At 44.2% G+C, this 21,933-nt stretch overlaps 1 protein-coding gene across 1 annotated transcript in view; it reads right to left on the bottom strand.

The window, feature by feature from the left end:
- Positions 1–771: 771 nt before the first annotated feature.
- snap47 (synaptosome associated protein 47) overlaps positions 772–21,933 on the bottom strand; it is a 39,434-nt gene continuing 18,272 nt past the window's right edge. The window contains exons 4-5 of the mRNA XM_085992525.1: positions 14,013–14,125; positions 772–8,267 (exon numbers count right to left, since the gene is read on the bottom strand). Coding sequence (XP_085848651.1) covers positions 8,121–8,267; positions 14,013–14,125 — 260 coding nt within the window. The 3' untranslated portion in view covers positions 772–8,120. The remainder of the gene's footprint in view (positions 8,268–14,012; positions 14,126–21,933) is intronic.

Raw genomic sequence — 21,933 nt, 5'->3', positions numbered from 1 at the left:
GGGTGTTGGGGGTGATAGAGGAGTGAACCAGTGTGTCGCGGAGGGAATGGGCCCTTCAGAATGATGAAAGGTGGAGGGAGGAAGATGTGTTTGGTGGTGGGATCATGCTGGAGGTGGTGGAAATGGCAGAGGATAATCCGTTGAATGTGGAGGCTGGTGGGGTGAAAAGGTGAGGACAAGGGGAACCCTATCGTGGTTCAGGGAGGGGAAGGGGTGAGAGCAGGAGTGCGGGAAATGGAACGGACACAGTCGAGGGCCCCGTCAACCATGGTGGAGGGGAATCCTCAGTTGAGGAAAAAGGAAGACATATCGGATGCACTGGTATGGAAGGTGGCATCGTCGGACAGATGCGGCAGAGACGGAGAAACTGGGAGATTGGAGTAGAGTCCTTACAGAAAGCGTGGTGGGAGGAAGTGTAGTCCAGGTAGCTGTGGGAGTCAGTGGGCTTATAGTGGATATAATTATAGTGGAAATAATTTTTTGGTTTTAAAACTTTGTTCCTTACACACGGAAATGCAGAATCAACCAGCACCTGCCGGACCAAGGTTGACGGAGAATGATTGGGGCTCGCAGGGGAAGGCTCTGAGCCTACCCTTGGGAGCATCTAATAAATCTTCCAACTATTTCTGTGTTCTTGAGACAGAGATGGAGTCAGTAGCCTCCCAATGTACCCTGTTGCTATGCCTCCCAGAACACAACACAGGAGAACTGTGTAAACACATAGGCAAGGGAGCCGTAACGGACACATCCAAAAACTTTCAACGCAGCCTCTGTAATGTGGTTTGTAGATTTATTTCGGTAATTATTGTACAAAGCAAACATGACACAGGCAGAGTGTACATTTCCATACAGCAAATCAGTAATATGGTACTGAAAGCAAGAGATTTAATATGCCTGCTCCCATTACAAACCCTTTTCGTAAACACGGAGAGTCTGTAGACAATTACCTGAAACCACTTGAAATTCGACTCCCTCTATCGTTATAATCAACGGTTGATCTTAAAGACCACACAAACAAAAAAAAATGACTACATGTATATAATTCCAGCTAAAAATCAGTGCTGTAATTTGCAGAATGACCCTGTCTGGCAGGAATTCTGTTTCCTTCATTGGTCTGGCAGTGCACTTCTCAGGAGCATCGAGTACAAGTTAAGTCAGGGGTGTCCAAACTTTTATTTTTGTGGGCTGCGTACCATGGAGTCTCTCGGGCCACACAATAAGAAATAGAAAACAAAATGCTGAACTCAAGGAATACGCATAAAATCAAATCTCCCAGAAGATAACTGAAAGACTTAAAAAAAAAAAAAAAAGCTTTTGTAATTAACAAATTAAATCCTATGTCCGCCTACAAGATAAGTTACAGACTTAAACTGTCTGAATTTGCTCTGCTGTCTCAGGATTGGAGGAGGGCAAGTGACACACGGCCTGATAGCTAGGGACCATGAAACAGAGACTCGTGGTCAGATAGCCAGGGACCATGGACCGGAGACTCGTTGCCAGGTCGCCAGAGACCATGGACCGGAGACTCGTGGCCAGATAGCCAGGAAGCCAGAGACCATGGACCGGAGACTCATGGCCAGATAGCCAAGGACCATGGACCGGAGACTCGTGGCCAGATAGCCAGGGACCATGGACCGGAGACTCGTGGCCAGACAGCCAGGGACCATGGACCGGAGACTCGTGGCCAGACAGCCAGGGGCCATGGACAGGAGACTCGTGGCCAAGTGGCTAAAGACCATGGACCGGAGACCCATGGCCAGATAGCCAGGGACCATGGACCAGAGACCCGTGCCCTGATAGCCAAGGACCATGGACCAGAGACTCGTGGCCAGATAGCTAGGGACCATGGACCGGAGACTCGTGGCCAGATAGCTAGGGACCATGGACCGGAGACTCGTGGCCAGATAGCTAGGGACCATGGACCGGAGACTCGTGGCCAGCTAGCCAAGGACCATAGACCGGAGATTCGTGGCCAGATAGCTAGGGACCATGGACCGGAGACTCGTGGCCAGGTAGCTAGGGACCATGGACCGGAGACTCGTGGCCAGCTAGCCAAGGACCATAGACCGGAGATTCGTGGCCAGATAGCTAGAGACCATGGACTGGAGACTCGTGGCCAGATAGCCATGGACCAGAGAATCATAGCCAGATAGCTAGGGACCATGGACCGGAGACTCCTGGCCAGATAGCCAGGGACTCGTGGCCAGATAGCGAAGGACCATGGACCGGAGATACGTAGCCAGATAGGCAGGGACCATGGACCGGAGACTCGTTGCCAGATAGGCAGGGACCATAGGCCGGAGACTCGTGGCCAGATAACCACGGCCAGATATCCAGATCTAGGACATTGCAGCCAGATAGCCAGGGACCATGAATTAAGGCTTCACAGCCAGATGTGCGGGTTAGGTTGATTGGCTATGATAAATTGACCCTTAGTGTTAGGGGGATTAAATACGTGGGGTTACGGGGATAGGGTGGGATATGTGTTGATGTAGCGGTTACGGGGATCGGGTGGGATATGTGTCGGTGCAGGCTCAATGGGCCGAAATGGCCTCTATCTGCACTGTGGGGTTTCTGTGATATCCTGATACCATGGACTGAGACATCACGGCCAGATATCCAGAGACCAAGGACCCGGTTCTTCTTGGCCAGAGAGCCAGGGACCAATGGATCATAGTTTACATAGAAAAATAGAAGATAGGAGCAGGAGTCGGCCATTCAGCCCCTCAAGCCTGTTCCGCCATTTAATGAGATCATGGCTGATCATCCAAATTCAGTACCCGGTCCCCGCTTTCTCCCCATATCCCTTTAGCTTTAAGAAATATATCTAACTCCTTCTTGAATATATTTAATAATTTGGCCTCAACTGCCTTCTGTGGTAGAGAATTCCACAGGTTTACCACTCTCTGGGTGAAGAAATTCCTCCTCATCTCAGTCCTAAATGGCTTACCCCTTATCCTTAGACTGTGACCATCGGGAACATCCTTCTTGCATCTAGTCGGTCTAGTCCTGTTAGAATTTTATAAGTTTCAATGAGATCCCCTCTCATTCTTCTAAACTCTAGCGAATAGTTTGTACATCTCCAAACTAACTACATATATTTTTTTTTTAATGGAAATTTCAACAACTCTCTTCACAAAAATAAACTTCAAAAAGTGAACAGTGAGGGAACTTGGTAGTGTGGGAGTCCCTTCAACTCGAACACTTGGCTTCCAATCCAGCCCAGGCTGAATTGTGCCTCTCTCTTGGCTGATCAGGTTAGAGATGAAAGGAGATTGGACAGTTTACAACTGTTTCCTGGTGGCTGCAAGAGCACAATACACTACCCACATACATCGCTGAATTGGCAATCTCACTCACTGAGGCCACGGGGTGTGGGGAAATGGAAATGTCACAGTTGGTGCAAGAAAAAAGGATTCTTCTGAATTTAGGAATAAGGCACTTTTTGTTGGGGCAGAGTAGGTGGGAACTTTACATCTAAACCCTGCTATATATGATAGGGGGAGGTCCACAGGCTGATACCAGGTATAAAACATGGACGTCTTACACTGAGCAAGCATGTTAAGAATTAAAAACAAAATTACAAAAAAAGGGACATAGCTGTGCAAATTCAAGTGGCTCGAGAAAAAGTTTTCCAGCTTCATTCCACTCCCCTTACTGTTGCAGCCAAATGTGTAGCTCAACAAGAGACAAACACAGTGAGACAGACAAAAATGAGACACGGCTGATCCCTTGAGTTAGAAGCAGGACCTGAGGATCTAGATAAGATGGGCATCTTGAAGATAGATGTCTCTGAGAACACATTAATGGCCCAGAAATTCAGGTCTCCACGGGTGAGTATGCACGGGGTACTCACCCGTAGGCCCAATGGAAGTGCCGGTTTCCTGCATGCACGGGAAACCGGCACTTCCGTTCCTCTGAACGAAGAGGTTCAGAGGCCGAACGCGTGCGCGGGGGAGGCTGCACGTGCGTATTGAACTTCGTTTTTTTTTTTTTATAAACAGGTTTTCCCCGGAGCATAAGCCTGCAGAAGTTAGAAATGTAAAAAGCAGGCGTAAGGCCTGCTTTTTACAAGGTAAGTGGTGAATTAATTAAAATTAAAACATTTTTTCCACAGGTTTATTATTTTTAAATACTTTAAAGCAAGGTAAGTTTATTTTTAGCCCCGTTAGAAAATAAAATTATTTATTTCAAAAATTTAAATTGTTTAAAATAGTTATTTCATGTAATTTATAGTTTATTTAAAAAATGATGTTTTTTTTTTTTTTTTTAAATTTATTTGAAGATTTAGTGCTATTTTGGGGCCGTAGTATTTAGAAGTCTTGACAGCACTTCCTGTCAGACTTATGAATGGAGCATTCCCTGCTCCGATTGGCTTTCCATGGCCCACGAGATCCCAGGGGACGCATCGAACTAACTGCACCCCTGGGATACGCAAACATTGCACGCTGGCAGCTGGACCAGGCCCCGGATCGGAATTCCACAGGGGTCCAGAGCTCAACGGCCGGCGCGCAAGGTAAGTGCAGGTCGGGGGCTTGCACCCGCGGGAAGCCCCCGACCCGAATTTGTGGGCCATTATATAGACCATAGAGAACAGGACAAAGAGCAAGTTTGGAACAATACTTTCATATAAGCCGGGGCTGCAGGACAAAATACACAGGGTCAGGATTGTGAACAGCAAGGTTAGGACTGACATCAGGAAGTATTTCTTTGCAATAGAGGTTGTAATGGGTTGTCTGGAAAAGTTGTTAGGGCCAGGACACAGAATTCAGGTTTCACAGCCAGATGCTGTAATGAGAAGATGGTAGGGTTGGTATTTATGAAGGCCGAGATCAATGGGAAAATAAGGTGCGATATATAGATAAGGTACAGTTGAAGACCAATTAAGACCCACGTATCTCAGGCGTTTATCAGCTTGGTGGGACTATCAATAGTAAACACTGAACTAGTGGAAGTCAAGAACTTGCACTGGATTCCAGTGAGTAACAGCAGATTAGGCACCATTTACCAGCAGCAGCTTGCTAATGCACTTTGCAGAGTTGAAAAGCATAATCTCTGTGCAAGGGTCATGTTGCTCCAGGGAGACCGAGAAACCTACTACAGGCTCTGCCAGGATCACAGCAACATCCACTTTCGTAGCAAAACTTATAACTTTGGTTCCTCCCACTATAAAACCTGACATGCAACTAGTAAACATATGCAGGTCAACTTCATATCCATTTTGTTTCTCTCTACCTGCTCCCTTACTCATACCAATCGATGCCTAAAAGCACAAGCTGCCAGAGCTTCAACCATTTTCAGTCATTGTCTGAAGTCTTTCTCCTTCCTGCACCACCTTCTCCTCTCATGGCTTTGTGCGTGGAGGGTGGGGTCAGTATGAGTAATTGGTCCTCACTCCGCACCTAACTGCCCACCCCCATTCCATTCAAGAACAGGCTTGGCACATCATAGCACATGGGTAGGCACCCCTCTCAATGTCAATTATCCAAAGTGCTTCTATACACAGTATTTCATCTCCCAATTTGGAAGCAGTAGGAGTGGGAATGAGAGAGAGTTCAGCTCACCCCCATACCCATCCAAAAACCAAGATGATTATATTGCAGCACAGATATATCCCTGTAAACAATGCCAATCCAACATCCTAATATTAAGCATTTCTATCTATTGCACATTTCTGGCATTTCCTACTCCTAGTATATTATGATTCACAACAACAAGCAGTTAAGAGACATTTTAAAGTTATATAGGAGATCCCACCAAATATGCCATGCCAGTGTATATATCCCCTCAGCATACAAAGTGCTCCATTTATACTCACTAAAACCAAAGCGCAATCTATACCCTGGACTTTATCACAGACTGTGATGGTGCACCAGTCCCCATCGGTTCTCCTACTTTTTCCTTTACATCTCCGAAGCAAAGCTGCGAGCACTCACGCGCTGACTACATACCATGCACAAAAGTACCATGGAGGACAATTATCATCAAAAGGAGAATATATTAACTAGCATTACATTATATTGGGGTATGAACAGTACGCTTACAACTTCACCAGTAAATCCTGTATGTATTGGCAATCTAGTAAAGCTTTTTTGAGGCCATGCACCATCCTAATAAATGCATTTGCAGCTAACAATTAGTAGGAATAGGCAGGAAATTAAGCCTATAAAGAAATAGCAAATAGAGGAAACGCCCAAGAGACAGCACACATCCCCCAGCATATGAACAAAATTCCAGTTGAACGCCATAGAAAGGACCCAAGCTGTCTTGGTGAGACTGCTCGAACCATACAGGTCGATGTAGTATTGACACACTGACCCTAGATGTCACTAGCTTGCCAAGTAAATACTACAGTGCTTTTTTAGCATATCGGTACCAATAAACTATATACTTGAAGCAAGACATTTTACTTTGTTTTAGATATCTTGTGTGATATGCTCAATTCTTCATCTTAAATTGCTTCACCACTACTGTCACCAGTGGCAGTGGTAGAGCTGTAATCATAAGTACTTCACCCTTGTGCTGTATACCACAAAACTCTCTCTTCAGGAACAACCCAAATTTCAAAGGGCACAAATCGGTAATTGTAATTTTGGGTTTCTTTCCCCACAGTTCAAATGCATAGTGTGAAAATGTCACCCACCCACTGACCATTTACTGAAATCCTAGTGACATTATGTTCACATACTAGAGATATCTAGGGAGGGATAAACATCATTACTGCATTGACTTTTTGCTTCCAATTAGCGGTTGATTGTAGACTGCAGAGTATGGCCCAGGTTGACTTGTTGGATTTTCCTTACTGTGGGGGTGCAGGCTAGGCCAAGACACCCACAAGCTGTAACTGACGGGATGGCCAACAGACAGAACTCGCCTTACAATGGGTGCTACCATTGTGACACAAAACTGCGTCTGTAACGACTGACTTAGCTAAGGATCCTTTGCCAATAGTGTCAGATTTTAGGCCTGGTTACTATCCTTCCCTCTCAAACACACTTCCCATTATTCTAGCTCTGATCCTTCACAATTCTAGCTCCACCACTCACTCATACAGCAATGACCAAAAATTCAACTCTCTCTTCCCCAGCCCCCTAAACAGAGCTTTGTTACAGCCCTAATTATGACCAATCAAACCTGTCCTCTGAGGCACGAGATGAAAGGAAGAGCCACAACCACTGGAAATCTGAAATTAAAGGCAGAATCTCATCAGTATCTCAAAAGAGAAACATCTTTGGTGATGGATCTCATCAGAAAAATTAATCTTTTTCTCTTCCATGTGCTGCTTCACCAACTGTGTATTATTGGCACTTTCTATTGATCTCTGGTGGGTGGGATTGACCAGGAAAAGCCAGAGGAGACAGCAATGATGCGGTGGTGGAATTTGTCCAAGCTTCAAGCTATAAGAGGACACTTATCGGCACGCTCAACAGCTCTGCAAGACTTCCCCCTGCATGCTAAAGCTGTGGGGTGTCAGCTGTAAATTTGTAAACGGGAGGAAAGGCATTCTCAACACACAGGTAAACTGCCTCAGGGGCACTTCGATCTATATTCCTTTAAAAAAAAAAAAAATCAGCCGATATTAGTGCACTAATAAAAATTCTACATTCAATTAATTATGTTTTTAAACAAGCTACATATTACAGGTTGCAAATCAGCATCTGAATTTGAAAGTATTTTGCAAGCTTTCCTACCATTGGCTAGACTTTTATAGTGTTCTAAAACAAGATGAGCATTAGACTGTAAGACAGTTGCCATGGAAATTGTCTCTGATTGACAAGAGCATTTTCCTAGCTTCTCTTTGAATGTTGACATGTAGGTGGTGAGGAGTCTTCTACGGCCAAGACACTAGAACTGCAGACTCGCCACAGATTGTTGCAACAATTTATATGAAGTTTGTCAACAGTCCTAAGCCAAGTACAGACAAACATGTCTTTCCCTATAAGCTTTAGGGACTGGGCGAACCGATCGAAGGACAGGACGAGTAAAGTGCACCTGATCGACTGCCATCCTGAGCCACTGTTCCAGCACTTCGAAGCATTCTCTCCAAATGCTGAGGTTCTGAAGAAGAGCAAGCCTCACCGAATATGACTGAGTGTTGCAGCACTTGGTCAGCTCAAGTCCTACAGGAGTTTCCGCATTCGCCTGTGACTCATGTTTATCCGGGATGTCGCCTGGTCTGTGGAGGAACTGATGACATCCAGAACTTCGTCCTGGCGCTCCAGCTCGTCCTCAGTGTCCAGTGCGATACTCTTCAGCTTCCGCAGGATCTAAAATGAAAGCAGGATGCAAGTGAATCGTTCCAGGTGTGCACCAACACAGACGGACACAAGATATGTACAGTACCACACGGGAGTGGATTGTTCATTTTCATCCACTTCGTAGCCTACAGGAGCTGGCAACTGACTTTAATGCAACAAAACATCGCAAGGCACTTCTTGGGAGAGCTGGCTGAGTTGGGGGAAGGTAACTAAAAGCACAGTTGAAAAGATGAGATTGTAAAAGGTTTCTGGGAGGTGGAGGGGAGAGGAGAAAGAGGTAGAAAGGCAGAGGGCTTTAGGAAGGGAATTCCAGATTGCAGGGCTGACTGAAGCAGAGAGAGAGAGGAGGCGGAGCACAATACTCAGGATTCAGAAGTGTGGAGGGTACAAGCTGGGACATAGGCCTGGAGCAGGCTCCACATGAGCTGTAGCAGGCTCCACATGAGCTGTACAGTACCAGACCGGAGTGTATTTTCCCAATGTCTGCCACACTTGTACAGGAGCTCACAGCAAGATTCAAAAGCTGTATAATTCCAGATAATGAACAAACTGTTCCATTTTCCCCAGTGTGCTGGAATACCACAAGCTATGAAATATTCTAAAGCAATAGCATTCAACAACAACTTGCATTTATTTGATGTAGAAAACCATCATAAGGCACTTCACAAAAGCTAACCAGACAAAAATGGACACCGAGCCAAAGAACGAGATGATAGGAGGGTGGCTAAAAGCTTAGTGAAAGAGGTGGGTTTTAAGGCTAGAGTTGTGCTGTGCTACGCCCCACTCATTATCTAGGCTCACTTATAAAGGACGGTACTTGGATGAGGTACTGGAGAAATACCAACACCATGGAACTGTAACCACAGTGAGACAGAGTACTTTCGGGGGCGGTGGAAACTGGACTAACAAACCAATGACTCAGTACTGCTTAGCTGTCAATGTGGGAAGTTGCCTTTTGGGGTAAAACCAGCTGGCTTTGCCAGCTTCAGAGACTTATGTTCTGGAGCTGCTTTTCATTGTCACAATTAAAACAGGGCAGCAGAGCAATATGGGGTACAGGCTCGAAGGGTGCTTGCTGTGGAGGAGTACATATGTCAGTGTTTTAAATTCCATTGGGGGATTGCTTCAGCGGTCAGTTTCCAAGAAAGCACTGGCATGATGTACAACAATAAGTCACAAAGGTACGGTTTCTTTGCTGGTTGTTGCCCAAGTAAAGCCTGTGTTGCGAAGAAACAATATCACTGTATAAAAATAATTTGGATTTAGATACATGATTTTTCAATAAATGGCCCCTCATCACTGCCTCCCCAACCAAATAGTCTTTCTCTATTCACCTTATCAAAACCTTTCAGAATTTACAACCTCTTAAATCTCCACGTAGTCCTCTTTGTCTCAGTGAATGTAATGTGAGTCGCTTATATCTGTTTTTAGCCAGAGTGTGTGGCAAGACAATTCCTCAGTGAAGACATTTTAAAATCTTAGTTGTGGCTGCTGCTTCTGATTGCTCTAGTGACCTTCGCTGGAATGCATACAAGTGGATGGAAATCGGAAATGATATGTGATGTCTTCCTTAGTAGAATGGCCTGTGGACACTCACTGTCTGGGCTCGTGCATGAAGAATGATCACTTTAGGTGAGGTAGCAGGAGACAGTGGGCACCTGTGGAAATGTGCCCCAGCAGGGACTCAGCACCTTCAGAAAAATAAGTGCCTCTCCTCTGTTGGACTGTGTGGTCTGTATTTAGGAGCGGTAGAGCAGAACTACACATCAACGTTGGCACACTAAAGATTTTGAAACAAAATAAAATAAAATATATAGAAAACAAAAGCGCTGCTGTTGAGGAACACACTGTGCTACTCCTCATCGGACTCTCGGAAGATGAATGGGAGGGCGAGATGGATGAAAGCACCTCTGTCTCAAATACTTTTTGTCAGTCAGCACCTGCTGCTGCCACCAATATCAATCCGGCCTGTGCATGCAGAGGCCACCGAGTGCTTTAAAAAGGGGCGACAGAGGTAGGCACCTGTTGGGAGGGGGAGGAGAGAGAAAAGGAAAGGAGGGAGCACACACACAGGGGAGGAGCGGCAAGAGTCATAGAATGGTATAGCACAGAAGGAGGCCATTCAGCCCATCGTGCCTGTGCCGGCTCTTTGAAAGAGCGATCCCATTAGTCCCACTCCCCCACCCTTTCCCCATAGCCCTCCAATTCCATTTTGGAAGTTATTCATGAATCTGCTTCCACCAGCCTTTCAGGCAGTGCATTCCAGATCATAATAACTCGCTGCGTAAAAAAAAGTTCTCCTCATATCGCCGCTGGTTCTTTTGCCAATTATCTTAAATCTGTGTCCTCTGGTTACTGACACACAGGAGAAAGAAAAATAAAACCCCCATTGATTACAGAAAAAACTATTTGCATTCAAGACCTCCTCCTCTCGTATTCTTTCCACTCCAATCAGATCTGTGTTTTTTTTTTAAAAACAGCCGATATACCACATCATTGTCCTACAAATCTAGCAGCAAATCTTACTATGAATAGGTGTGCAGCGCAAAACAAAACTTCAGCCACACTACAAGAAAACCCTCTTCCCCACCCACGTCATTGTGCGTCTCACATCTCCCAGAAGCTTCTACCAGATCCTCCGACTCGCGCGCGCAGAGTTACACCACAGGAAACCCAGCACTTTTAAAATGAAGTACCAGCAGAAGCCACCTGCAGGGACCGAGCAGGCGGAATGCTCAAACCGAGCCGGCCACGAATCCATAACCTTTACAGAAAATCTGAACATCCCCCCGCAACCCCCTCCCCAATCAGCTCTCATCAATTTTAAACAGGTATCCCCTAGCTGGGCCACTCAGGATTTTACCTCCCATATTCTGTTCTTGTGTGTTTTGGTGTTTACTAGCTCTTTAAATAGCCGAATCATCAGATCTCAGCCTCTCCGGCCAATGAGTGACATGGCTCTTATACTATTTCAGTGCTTTCCATCTCCTCCTTTCAGTGCCTAACCAGTTTAAACAAAGAGAGATGGTACTTGTATATTATACTTTTTGATTGTTCAGTTGGGATTTTTACAGGAGGGACTGAATATGGGAGCGTCTCTTTAAATTCTCTGCAGGCTCATTTCTCAGAAGTATCTTTTGTGTCGAGTTAAATACAGTACTGTAGCTTTAAATAGGGGTGAAGAGCTCCAGCTCAGCACAGTGCGATCTGGATGTACCCAACGATTCTGCAAACAAGACGGCTCTCGTAATCCTTCAGTTATTCAGCGAGAGGAAAAATTTAGTGCAGCCCATCCCAAGATTTGCAGCACATTAAAAAGGTTCAGTGTTTCAGCAGGACTGCTTACGGAATGCATTTGGAGCCCTCTGGTGTCTGGTTTTATCAATCACTTCTTCACAGAAACTGATGTAGTTCAAGGGTAAGAGGGAGAGAGACAGCACAAAAGGGGCAAGAGGGAAAAAAGAGCTGAAGAGAAAGAACTTGCATTGATAAAGTGCCTTTCACCATCTCAGAATGTCCCAAAGCGCTTCACAGCAAATTAAGTACTTTTGAAGTGTAGTCACTGTTGTAATGTAGGGAAATGTATTACACCTGCAGCCAATTGTCACACAGCAATGAGATAGCTAATCAGATAATCTACATTTAAAAAAAAGTGTTGGTTGAGAGATAAATGTTGGCAAGGGACCAGAAGAACTCCGCTGCTCTTATAGAATCTTACAGCACATGCCTGTGCCGGCTCTTTGAAAGAGCTATCCAATTAGTCCCACTACCCTGCTCTTCTTTTGAGTAATGTCAGGGGATCTTTTATGTCCATGAGAGGGCAGACGGTGTCTCCCTTACCCTTATACCCAAAGACATTTTGCTAAAAACCATTAAAAAGAAACTGTCACAAATACTCTCTGCTAGATAAAAAGGACAGTAATCATACTTGTGACCCGAAAAACTACTCACACATGTATAACAAAATGTCAGCCGTGGCTCAGTGGTATTCGTACCCAAGTCAGAAAGTTGGGGGTTCAAGCCCCACTCCAGGGACTTAAGCATATAATCCAGACTGAGACTTCAGTGCAGTGCTGAGGGAATGCTGCACTGTCAGAAGTGCTGGCTTTCAGATAAGATGTTGAACGGAGACCTCGTCTACCCTCTCAGGTGAACATAAAAGATTCCATGCCACTATTTGAAAAAGAGCAGGGGAGTTCACCCCAGTGTCCTGGCCAATATTTATCCCTCAACCAACACCATTAGTCTCACTGCTGCTTGTTGCACACTAATAGGCTGCGCCTTTCCTTACATTACAATAGTGACTACATTTCAAAAGTACTTCATTGGCTGTAACGTGCTTTGGACTTTGAGGTCATGAAAGGCACTATATAAATGCAAGTCTTTCTCTCTTAACTGAAGGAACGAGACACACAGAAGAGTTATATGGGAAATCAAACTGCTTTCAGGTCCTAAGTGCTAATGTGGTATAGCAGTAGAGATCATCCTGAGTTATCAGATTTTAGCAAGAGTGGCAAGACAATTGACCTCTGTACCCTGAACTGGAGAGGGAAAAAAATTCAATTAGCCAGGGTTCTAGCTCCTGATTAGTTTCCAGTGACCCATACTATGTGTAGGTGTTGGACAGGATTGGGCTCAATTGAGACGCCATGCACAGTATAGTACCTTCGACACTCACTATCTAGATTCACAGATGAAGAATAGCCACTCGGGAATGGTATCAGAAGACAACTCCTATTTCAGAAGGAGGCAGTGCCTTCCAGAGAAGAGTCAAATCACCAGAAACTCTCCAGTGTAAAAAAAATCATTTTGAATAGGAGGCAAGTTTGCACAAGACAGAAACTAAGCATGCATACGAAACACAGCTCGCACAAGAGCAGCAGAGGGACTGTGCATGAAAGAGCAAATGAGCAAGAGACAGCCGGAGAGAGAGCACACATATTCAGAAGGGCAAAGGGCACAAGGGGCAAGACAAAGCTCACACACCCTCTTAATCCCACATCTGGAATTCCGCAAGGAGGAACCTGTATGCAAATGAAAGAAAGCAAGTATGAAAAGAGGGTGACAAGTAGATAATGAACTGGTTGCTGTTTGCAAGATGCTGCTGCAGAATAGCTGCTGTGTTTGCCTCCATAACAACAGTCACTGCCCATCAATAATCAGTGGTGTGAAGTGTTTTGAGATGTTTCGATGATGCAGAATGGCATTATATGAATATATATTTATTTTAGATATTTCATACAAGAAAAACAGTATACAGGCTCTTGCCCTTTTGATCTAATGGAAGAAAGAAACAGTGTAAGTGAGTGAGCGAGAGAAAGAAAGAATGAGAAAGCCCGCAAGGTAGCACGCGCGAACGAGAGAGAGAATGAAAAAGTCTGCACGAGAGAGTGAAAGCATAGCGGCAAGAACTCTCTACTGTGTGATTTTGTTTCTTCACTAAGTGAAGGCAAGCAGAGAGGCTGAGCAGCAGATAATTGCACCAGCATTTTGCTCCATGGTTTCAGGATCATGGCCCACTATCCAGTCTCATTTTTCAGTCACTTCCTTCTTACATGGGCTAAATGTACAACTCTGAAAATTAGTTATCACACTTTAACAAAAGTAACAATGATCTCAAAAATGTACAATGCACTTAGTTACTTAATCAATACAGTCTACATGAAAAATGGAACTGGGGTTGAGGTTTAAGAGCCTGTCCATCACACAGCGTTAAGTCAATAAATGGAAAATAACTGAGCGGAACGCACTCACCTGTCTCAGCTCTTGAGCTTCGGCCTCAGAGACCGTCTGTTCAGACATTTGTTGGGACATCTGTCCACCGCTCGCTGAAACAGGATGCATCACTCTGTCCAAGAAGCCAGTCGCTGCAGAAAGAAATGCAAACACAGGTCATTTGCTGCTATTTCATGGGATCACACTGCACCTGGAGTAACTGTGTCTGGTTTCGGTCACTCAGACACAAGGAACACAACCAAGCCCTGGAGGCAGTGCAGAGAAATGCCAGCAGAGCCGATTGCTAGCATGGAGTTGTGAGGAAAGGCAGGAGAAACTTGAAAGGTGGTGACGAAGAGAGGATGTTATAGCATTCACAGGACAGTACATAGTATAGAAAGATACGTATACAACACTACTTCAAGTTAAACCATGACAGGAGGATAGGGAACAGTCCAAGCCAGTGAAAGGCAAATTGAGGACTGAAGTCGGGACACTGTTTACACGGTGATTATCGTAGAATTGACCACTGGTTCATTGAAGTCAATGGAAATAAAAATGGAGAGATATATAAAATCGCCTGCCAATTCGTTATCAATAGTTTTACACTACTGCACAAAGTCCACATCTATCCGCTTGACGACACAAGGATATTTAAAAAAGGATCGCTGCTAGAGGAAACAAAAGTCCACTCTTGAAGTAGAAGTGTTTCTTTGAAAACGGGGATTAAGAAGCACTGTCAAAATGATGCCGAGGGATTATTCCTTTGCACCACACAGGAGTATTAACATTTTCTCTTCAAACTTCACATCTTGTCCATCACCAAGACTGCAACTACTTACACCTCCATAAATCATCTCCACCACACAAACCCTCATCCATACCTTCAGCACCTCCAGGCCCTACTTCTCCAAAATTCCCCATGCCAACTGCCCTAGCTCCATCCCACAAACTCTGGCACAGTAACAATATTACAATCCTCATCCTGGTTTATTCTCTCTCTCTCTCTTATTCAGGAGCACATTTTCTCGATAGAAGGTTCAGTGCAGATATTATCCAGGATTCTTGAAGGAATGGAGCAATCAAACCCCAATAATATGTTCGAGATTGCCACAAACTCGAGAGCCAATGGACAAAGTTAGAAAACGGATGATGCCCAGACAGTTTAGGTTTAACTACTTTACACAGAGGGTGGAAATGGAGTCTGAGAGGCAGATGTTGCAGAAAAATTCAAGAAAGAATTGGAAAGGTATTTGAGGGAATCAGCGGTTATAAGGTATTAGTTTTTGGCCAGATGAAGTGCAGAGCCTTTTCTGGTTCTGTACTTTCCTATGTATACCAGGTCTGAATGGATGGGAATTTAGTCCATTCGCCAATTATGAAAATGTTTGAATAACTGGCCCGTTTCTGTAGCCACATCATACAAACAATTGTTGCCAAGACTTTCTCAAATTTCTCCTGCAAGGGCTGTTTCTACAGATTTTAATCTATCCAAGTCTGGCACCAATACTAATTCAAACACAAAAATACATGGAGCAGGTTGCCTACCGAAGAATGCAGGTGAGCCTCTGGATTATCCCCTCCCCTGACCATCATTATAAGCAACACTAACATAACCTGTACTATTCCTGATGCAAAGCAGAAAAGATAAATCTTATTCCTCAGCACAAGACTTCTGTCAACTTGGACAGTATAAATCTTCCAAACAAATTCAGGGCAGTGGAATATGCATAACAGACTATGGGGGGAAAATTCAGTTGTTTGCGCCTCCCGTTAGCACCTTAAGAGGGCGCTAATGGGGCGCAAAGCAACTAGCGCCCGGACGCGGCGATGTTTGCGCTGCTCATGAAATTAACTAGACTTTTTGCAGCGGCGCTAAACACTACCGCCACGATCTCCTGCGCCGGCAGATTGTGACGTCAGTCGAGTGGCGCCTCCTGCCTTACTGCCTGCCGCTAGCAACGACAGGTTGAGGGGAGCGTTTTGCTGTCAGAAAGGGACTGGGGGAGCGCTACTTAAAGGCGACCGCTTCCTGCCTTTTTTGGTCGCTGACATTTTTGCACCACGTATTCTGAGAGAGAGAAACTTCTGGAGAGATTCAACTCTGTGTGAAGGAGTTTTGAGTACTGAGCAGCACTTTGCAGATTTATTTTGATTTGCCCTTCCTTGCTTCGCCAGCGGTGAGGTAGCGCCTCGCTCCTCAGCCTTTGCATCTTAAGACAGGTGTGAAGCGCCCGATTTAGCACTCCAATCACCTCCAGGGACGATAAAAGCCAAGTTTGGTCTTGGAAGCGATAATTAGCACCAGGCGCTAAACTTTGCGCACGGACGATAATGGCGCCCCAAACGGGGTGATACTGAATTTTTCCCCCTATATGCATTATAGCCCCAACCCCAATGCTGTTCAAAGAATGGAAAAGAAAAGAAAAGGAAGATAGGAAAAGAAAAGATAAAAATAAAGAACTTGCATTTGCATTTAGATAGCACCTTTCACGATCTCAGGACATCCCAAAGCACTTTACAGCCAATTAATTACTTTTGAAATGCAGTCTCTGTTGTAATGTAGGAAACATGGCAACCAATTTGTGGGCAGCAAGTTCCCACAAACAGCAATGAGATAATGACCATATAATCTGTTGCAGTGACGTTAGTTGAGGGATAAATATTGACCAGGACACCAGGGAGAACTCCCTGCTCTTCTTTGAATAGTGCCACGGAAGCATGCATCCACCCAAGAGGGCAGACAGAGCCTCAGTTTAACGTCTTATCCGAAAGGGTTGGTTCAAGTGTACGTAACCAGATTAAACTGTGGATATAGATAGGTTACCAGACTGGGTAAGCAGGTGGCAAATGCAATTTAATGTGAAGAAGAGTGTAGTCATGCATTTTGGGAGGAAAAGTAAGGAATTGGTGTACACACTCAATGGAAAGACACCGAAAGGTGGGGAACAACAGAGAGATCCAATGATTCAAATACATAATTCCTTGAAAGTGTGAATGCAACTAGATAATAAAGCCATTAAAAAAAGGCCAATAATACTTATTCACCAGGATGATACCAGGAATGAGAAGCTATACTTATGAGGAGAGACCTGAAACACTAGATTTATTTCCACTGGAACAGAGAAGGCTAAGATTTATTGGAGGGTTTTTTAAATTACTAAGGCTTTTGATAGGGTGAATAAGCCTTTTATTATTCACCCCATCATCTGGCTGTGGAAGTCAGTGATGAGGAACTTCAGTTAATGTCTTATCCGAAAGGGTTGGTTCAAGTGTACATAAGCTACCAAGAGACCAAGAGAGCGGAGAGAGGAGTTGGGAGAAATTCCTCGACAGAGTTAAGCGTATAGAATGCTTTCCCGCAGGGAGTAGTTGAGGCAGAAATCAGCGCATCTTTTAGAGGAAGAGTAGATAAACATTTACAGTAGATTAAAACATGAGGCAACTGGGAGACAGCAGACAGTGGGATTAGTTTTTAGACTGCTCCAGCAAAGAGCTGCCATAGACAGGATAGGTTGAATGGCCCCCTTCTGTGCTGTAAACTTCGATCGGTCTTTAGTTGCAGAACAAGAGGACATGAACACTTGTATTTTAATAGCGTGTGACCTTTTCACACTACATCTACATCAATGGTTATAACCAGTCACAACTTACATTTCTGTAACAGTCTTCACATAGATAGACATCTTCAAGTGCTTCACAGAAGAAAAGAAGGAAAAACAGAAAAGTTAGTGGGTAAGACCGAAAGCACGATCGAAGAAGTGGATTTTTATCAGGCTCTTTAAAGGAGGAAGAGGTGCTGAGGCGGGGGTGATTTAAGGAAGGCGTGTCAGAGCAGTACAATGACAGATTTTGTCCATCCCAAATCAGATTGTGCCTGGAGAGAGTACTCTGAGTTGTGTAATATAAAAGGTGAATTACAGGTCTGTCACAAAAGGTGCTAATAATTATAGAAGCAATTTGAAATTATGGTATAAGAGCATCATAAAAGAAGTGACGTAGGTGTAATTTTCCTTTTTAGTACCTAGTGACAACAATGATCACAACTGATGGGAGATGGGGAAGGAAGGCGATAGTTCCATAAACAAGTTTATAGTTTCATAATCTTTCCCCAGTTGTCAGGTTACAGTCTAAATGCGCATGCACACACTCAAAATTTCGGTTTCTCCCCGGGGAAAGCAATGCCTTACCTTAAAATGCATTTTTAAACTAAATTACAGACTCTCGCTGAGATAGGGATCCACAATTGCTAGGCACCCTCCAATAACATGTCTAAGCGAAAATTCTTCATGCGTCAGCCCAGACAGTGAGTGCCAACTAGTGACCCTACAACCTCATTCTCCATCTCCCTCGCTGTATGTCTACCCTCATTCTGGAATGCAAGGCAACAGCAAAACATATGCATGGATTTTAAATCCTCGTAGTGCAACGAGTTGGATGGAAAGAGGGAGCTTTGTTAAAAAACAAAGGAACTTGCATTTAAACAGTTCCCACTCTCTATTCTCCACTTCTTCCTTCCCAAATGACCCCTCCCAATTCACATTAACAACCCGTCTCCCCCTCATGCCAAAAAGCTAGTCATCCTGGTACAAATTTTCATCCATACTGCCTGAAATGGGCTTCTATGAAAAACACGAGCTGGCCTCGGCAGCTACACTCCATTACTTCAAATATATATGTGTTTGCCATGGCTCGGTGGCAGCAGTCTCGCCTCCAAGTCGTGGGTTCAAGCCCCATTCCAGAGATGTGAGCACAAAATCTAGGCCGACACTTCAGTGCAGTACTGAGTACTTTTATGAGACGTTAAACCGCGGCCCCGTTTGCCCTCTCAAGTGGATATAAAAGATCCCATGGCACTATTTCGGAGAAGAGCAGTGGAGTTCTCCCTGGTGTCCTGACCAATATCTATCCCTCAACCAACAGCACTAAAACAAATTATCTGGTGATTATCTCATTGTTGTTTGTGGGACCTTGCTATGCGCACATTGTCTGCCATGTTTCCTACACTACAGCATTGACTACACTTCAAAAGTGCTTCATTGGCTGGAAAGCGCTTTGCGCTGCCGAGGTCGTGAAAGGCGCTGTAGGGAGTCGATGATGTCAGCTCATTGTGAACCAAATTCCTTTACTCTACATTGAATCTTCACTATGGTAAAGAATGGGAGGCCTTCAAAGAGAAGATGGTTCAGGTACAGAGTAGACACATTCCCATGGGGGGAAAAGGATGGGCATCCAAAGCTAGAGCTCCCTGGATGACTAAAGATATAGAGGTTAAAATGGAACAGAAAAAGGAGACTTATGACAATTGTAAGATTCATAATACAGAAGAGAATCAAGATGAATATCCAAAGTGCAGAGGCTATCTAAAAAAGGGAATAAGAGGGGCAAAGAGAGAGTATGATAATAGATTAGTGGCCAACATAAAAGGGAACTCAAAAGTCTTTTATAAACACATAAATAGTAAAAGTTAGTCACAGAAAGGGGTGGTGGGGGGGGGGGGGGTGCAGATTCGATTAGGGAGCAAAATGGAGATCTTCTTGTGGAGGCAGTGGGCATGGCTGAGGTATTAAATGAATACTTTGCTTCTGTCTTCACTAGAGAAAAGAATGCTGCCAATGTAGCAGTAAAGGAGGAGGTTGCAGCGATATTGGATAAGATAAAAATAGAGGGTTGGCAGTCCTCAAAGTAGAAAAGTCACACGGTCTGGATGGGTTGCATCCTAGGTTACTAAGAGAAGGAAGGGTGGAAATTGTGAGGCTCTGGCCACAATCAACCAATCCTCCTTGGATTTTGGGGTGGTGCCAGAGGACTGAAGGACTGCATAAGTTACAACCCTGTTTAAAAGAAAGAGAGAGGGATAAACCCGGCAACTACAGGCCAGTAAGCCTAACGTCGGTGGTGGGGAAACTTTGAGACAATAATTCGGGACAAAATTAATTGGCATTTGGAAAAGTATGGGCCAATAAATGAAAATCACCACGGATTTGTTAAAGGCAAACCATGTTTGACTAACTTGATCGAGTTCTTTGATGAAGTAACAGAGGGTTGATGCGGGCAGTGCAGTTGATGTTGTGTATATGGACTTTCAAAAGGTGTTTGATAAAGTACCACATAATAGGCTTGTTAGCAAAATTAAAGCCCATAGGATTAAAGGGACAGTGACAGCATGGATACAAATTTGGCTAAGAAAACAGAGTGTAGTGATAAATGGTTGTTTTTCAGACTGGAGGTATACAGTGGTGTTCCCCGGGGTTTGGTATTAGGACCACCGTTCTTCTTGATATATATGACCTGGACTTGGGTATATAGGGCATAATTTCAAAGTTTGCAGATGATACGGAACTCGGAAATATAGCAAACAATGAGGAGGATAGTGTAAGACTTCAGGAGGACATAGACTGGTGAAATGGGCAGATACATGGCAGATGAAATTTAACGCAGAGAAGTGTGACGTGATACATCTTGGTAAGAAGAATGAGGAGAGGCAATATGAACTAAATCGTACAATTTTAAAGGGGGTGCAGGAAGAGAGAGACCTGGGGTGTACGTATACAAATCTTTGACAGTAGCAGAGCAAGTTGCGAAGGCTATTAAAAAAGCATAAGGCATCCTTGGCTTTCTAAATAGAGGCATAGAGTACAAAAGCAAGGAAGTTATGCTAAACCTTTATAAAACACTGGTTCGCCCTCAGCTGGAGTATTGTGTCCAATTCTGGGCACCACACTTTAGGAAGGATGTTAAGGCCTTGGAGAGGGTGCTGAAGAGATTTACTAGAATGGTACCAGGGATGAGGGACTTCAGTTACGTGGAGTGATTGGAGAAGCTGGGTTTGTTCTCCTTACAGCAGAGAAAAAGAAGAGATTTGATAGAGGTGTTCAAAATCATGAATGGTTTTGATAGAGTAAATAAGGAAAAACTATTTCCAGTGGCAGAAGGGTCGTAACCAGAGAGGACTCAGAATTAAGCAAAAGAACCAGAGGCAACATGAGGAAACTTTTTTTTTTTTTAAAAAACACAGCGTGTTATTGTGATCTGGAATGCACAGCCTGAAGGGGTAGTGGAAACAGATTCAATAGTAACATTCAAAAGAGAATTGGATAAATACTTGAAAGGAAGAAATTTACAGGGCTCTGGGGAAAGAGCAGGGGAGTGGGATTAATTGGATAGCTCTACCAGAGAGCCGGCACAGGCACGATGGGCCAAATAGCCTCCTTCTGTGCTGTATCATTCTATGATTCTATGAATTTAAACACCAGGCAACACTGAAGGGATAATTACCAGTCCTAGCCCCTTTAGGGCTACCCCGGATCAGGCGTATTTCTCAAGAAGTTCACTTTCAACTAAAGTTTGAGGTAGCCGAATCCTAAAGACGCTTAATTGGGTCTAAAGGTCTGGACTATCTCTCCCCCTAAAGGAAAGGAACAACCAGAGAATGTTACTGTCCTCCAGATAGCACTTTTAATAAGTTTAGCTAGACTGTAACGTTCTGGATATTATGAGGGTCCGGAAACTCCCCCAGAATTCTGCAACTCCTCACCAAAGAGTGTACAGAGATTGAGTTCACAAGTTCTTGATACAGAAGTCTTGAGACAATTCTAAAAATATATAGATTTATTAAAGAACCGACATGTAATTTACAGTTGGTGAGTCAATCGCAACATTAACAGTTCCAAAAAGAGAAAGCTTACAATCTTATCAGAGAACCTTACTTTCAAATCTTAACATCGCTACAGTTTTACAGTTCTTGGTGTTCTACAGGATATCCACCAAAATTAAATACCTTTGATCCCCGAGGTACAAAGAGTTGGAGACTTACAGAGCCGCCTCTGAAGCCGAGAATCGCTTTGCCCGGTTAAAGCGAGTCTGTTATCCCATTTGAGAGTTCAATATTTATACCCTTTTCCAGTGGTATTTCCTTTAAGGTTTCCTGCTGATGTAAGCTAATTATCTCTAGTAATTT

The sequence above is a fragment of the Somniosus microcephalus genome, chromosome 7 (genome assembly GCF_052327205.1).
Source record: "Somniosus microcephalus isolate GS21.2 chromosome 7, FLI_Smic_1.0, whole genome shotgun sequence".
NCBI lineage: Eukaryota > Metazoa > Chordata > Chondrichthyes > Squaliformes > Somniosidae > Somniosus > Somniosus microcephalus.
Note: the sequence above shows the minus strand (reverse complement) of the source record. Positions and strands in the feature narration are given on the sequence as shown.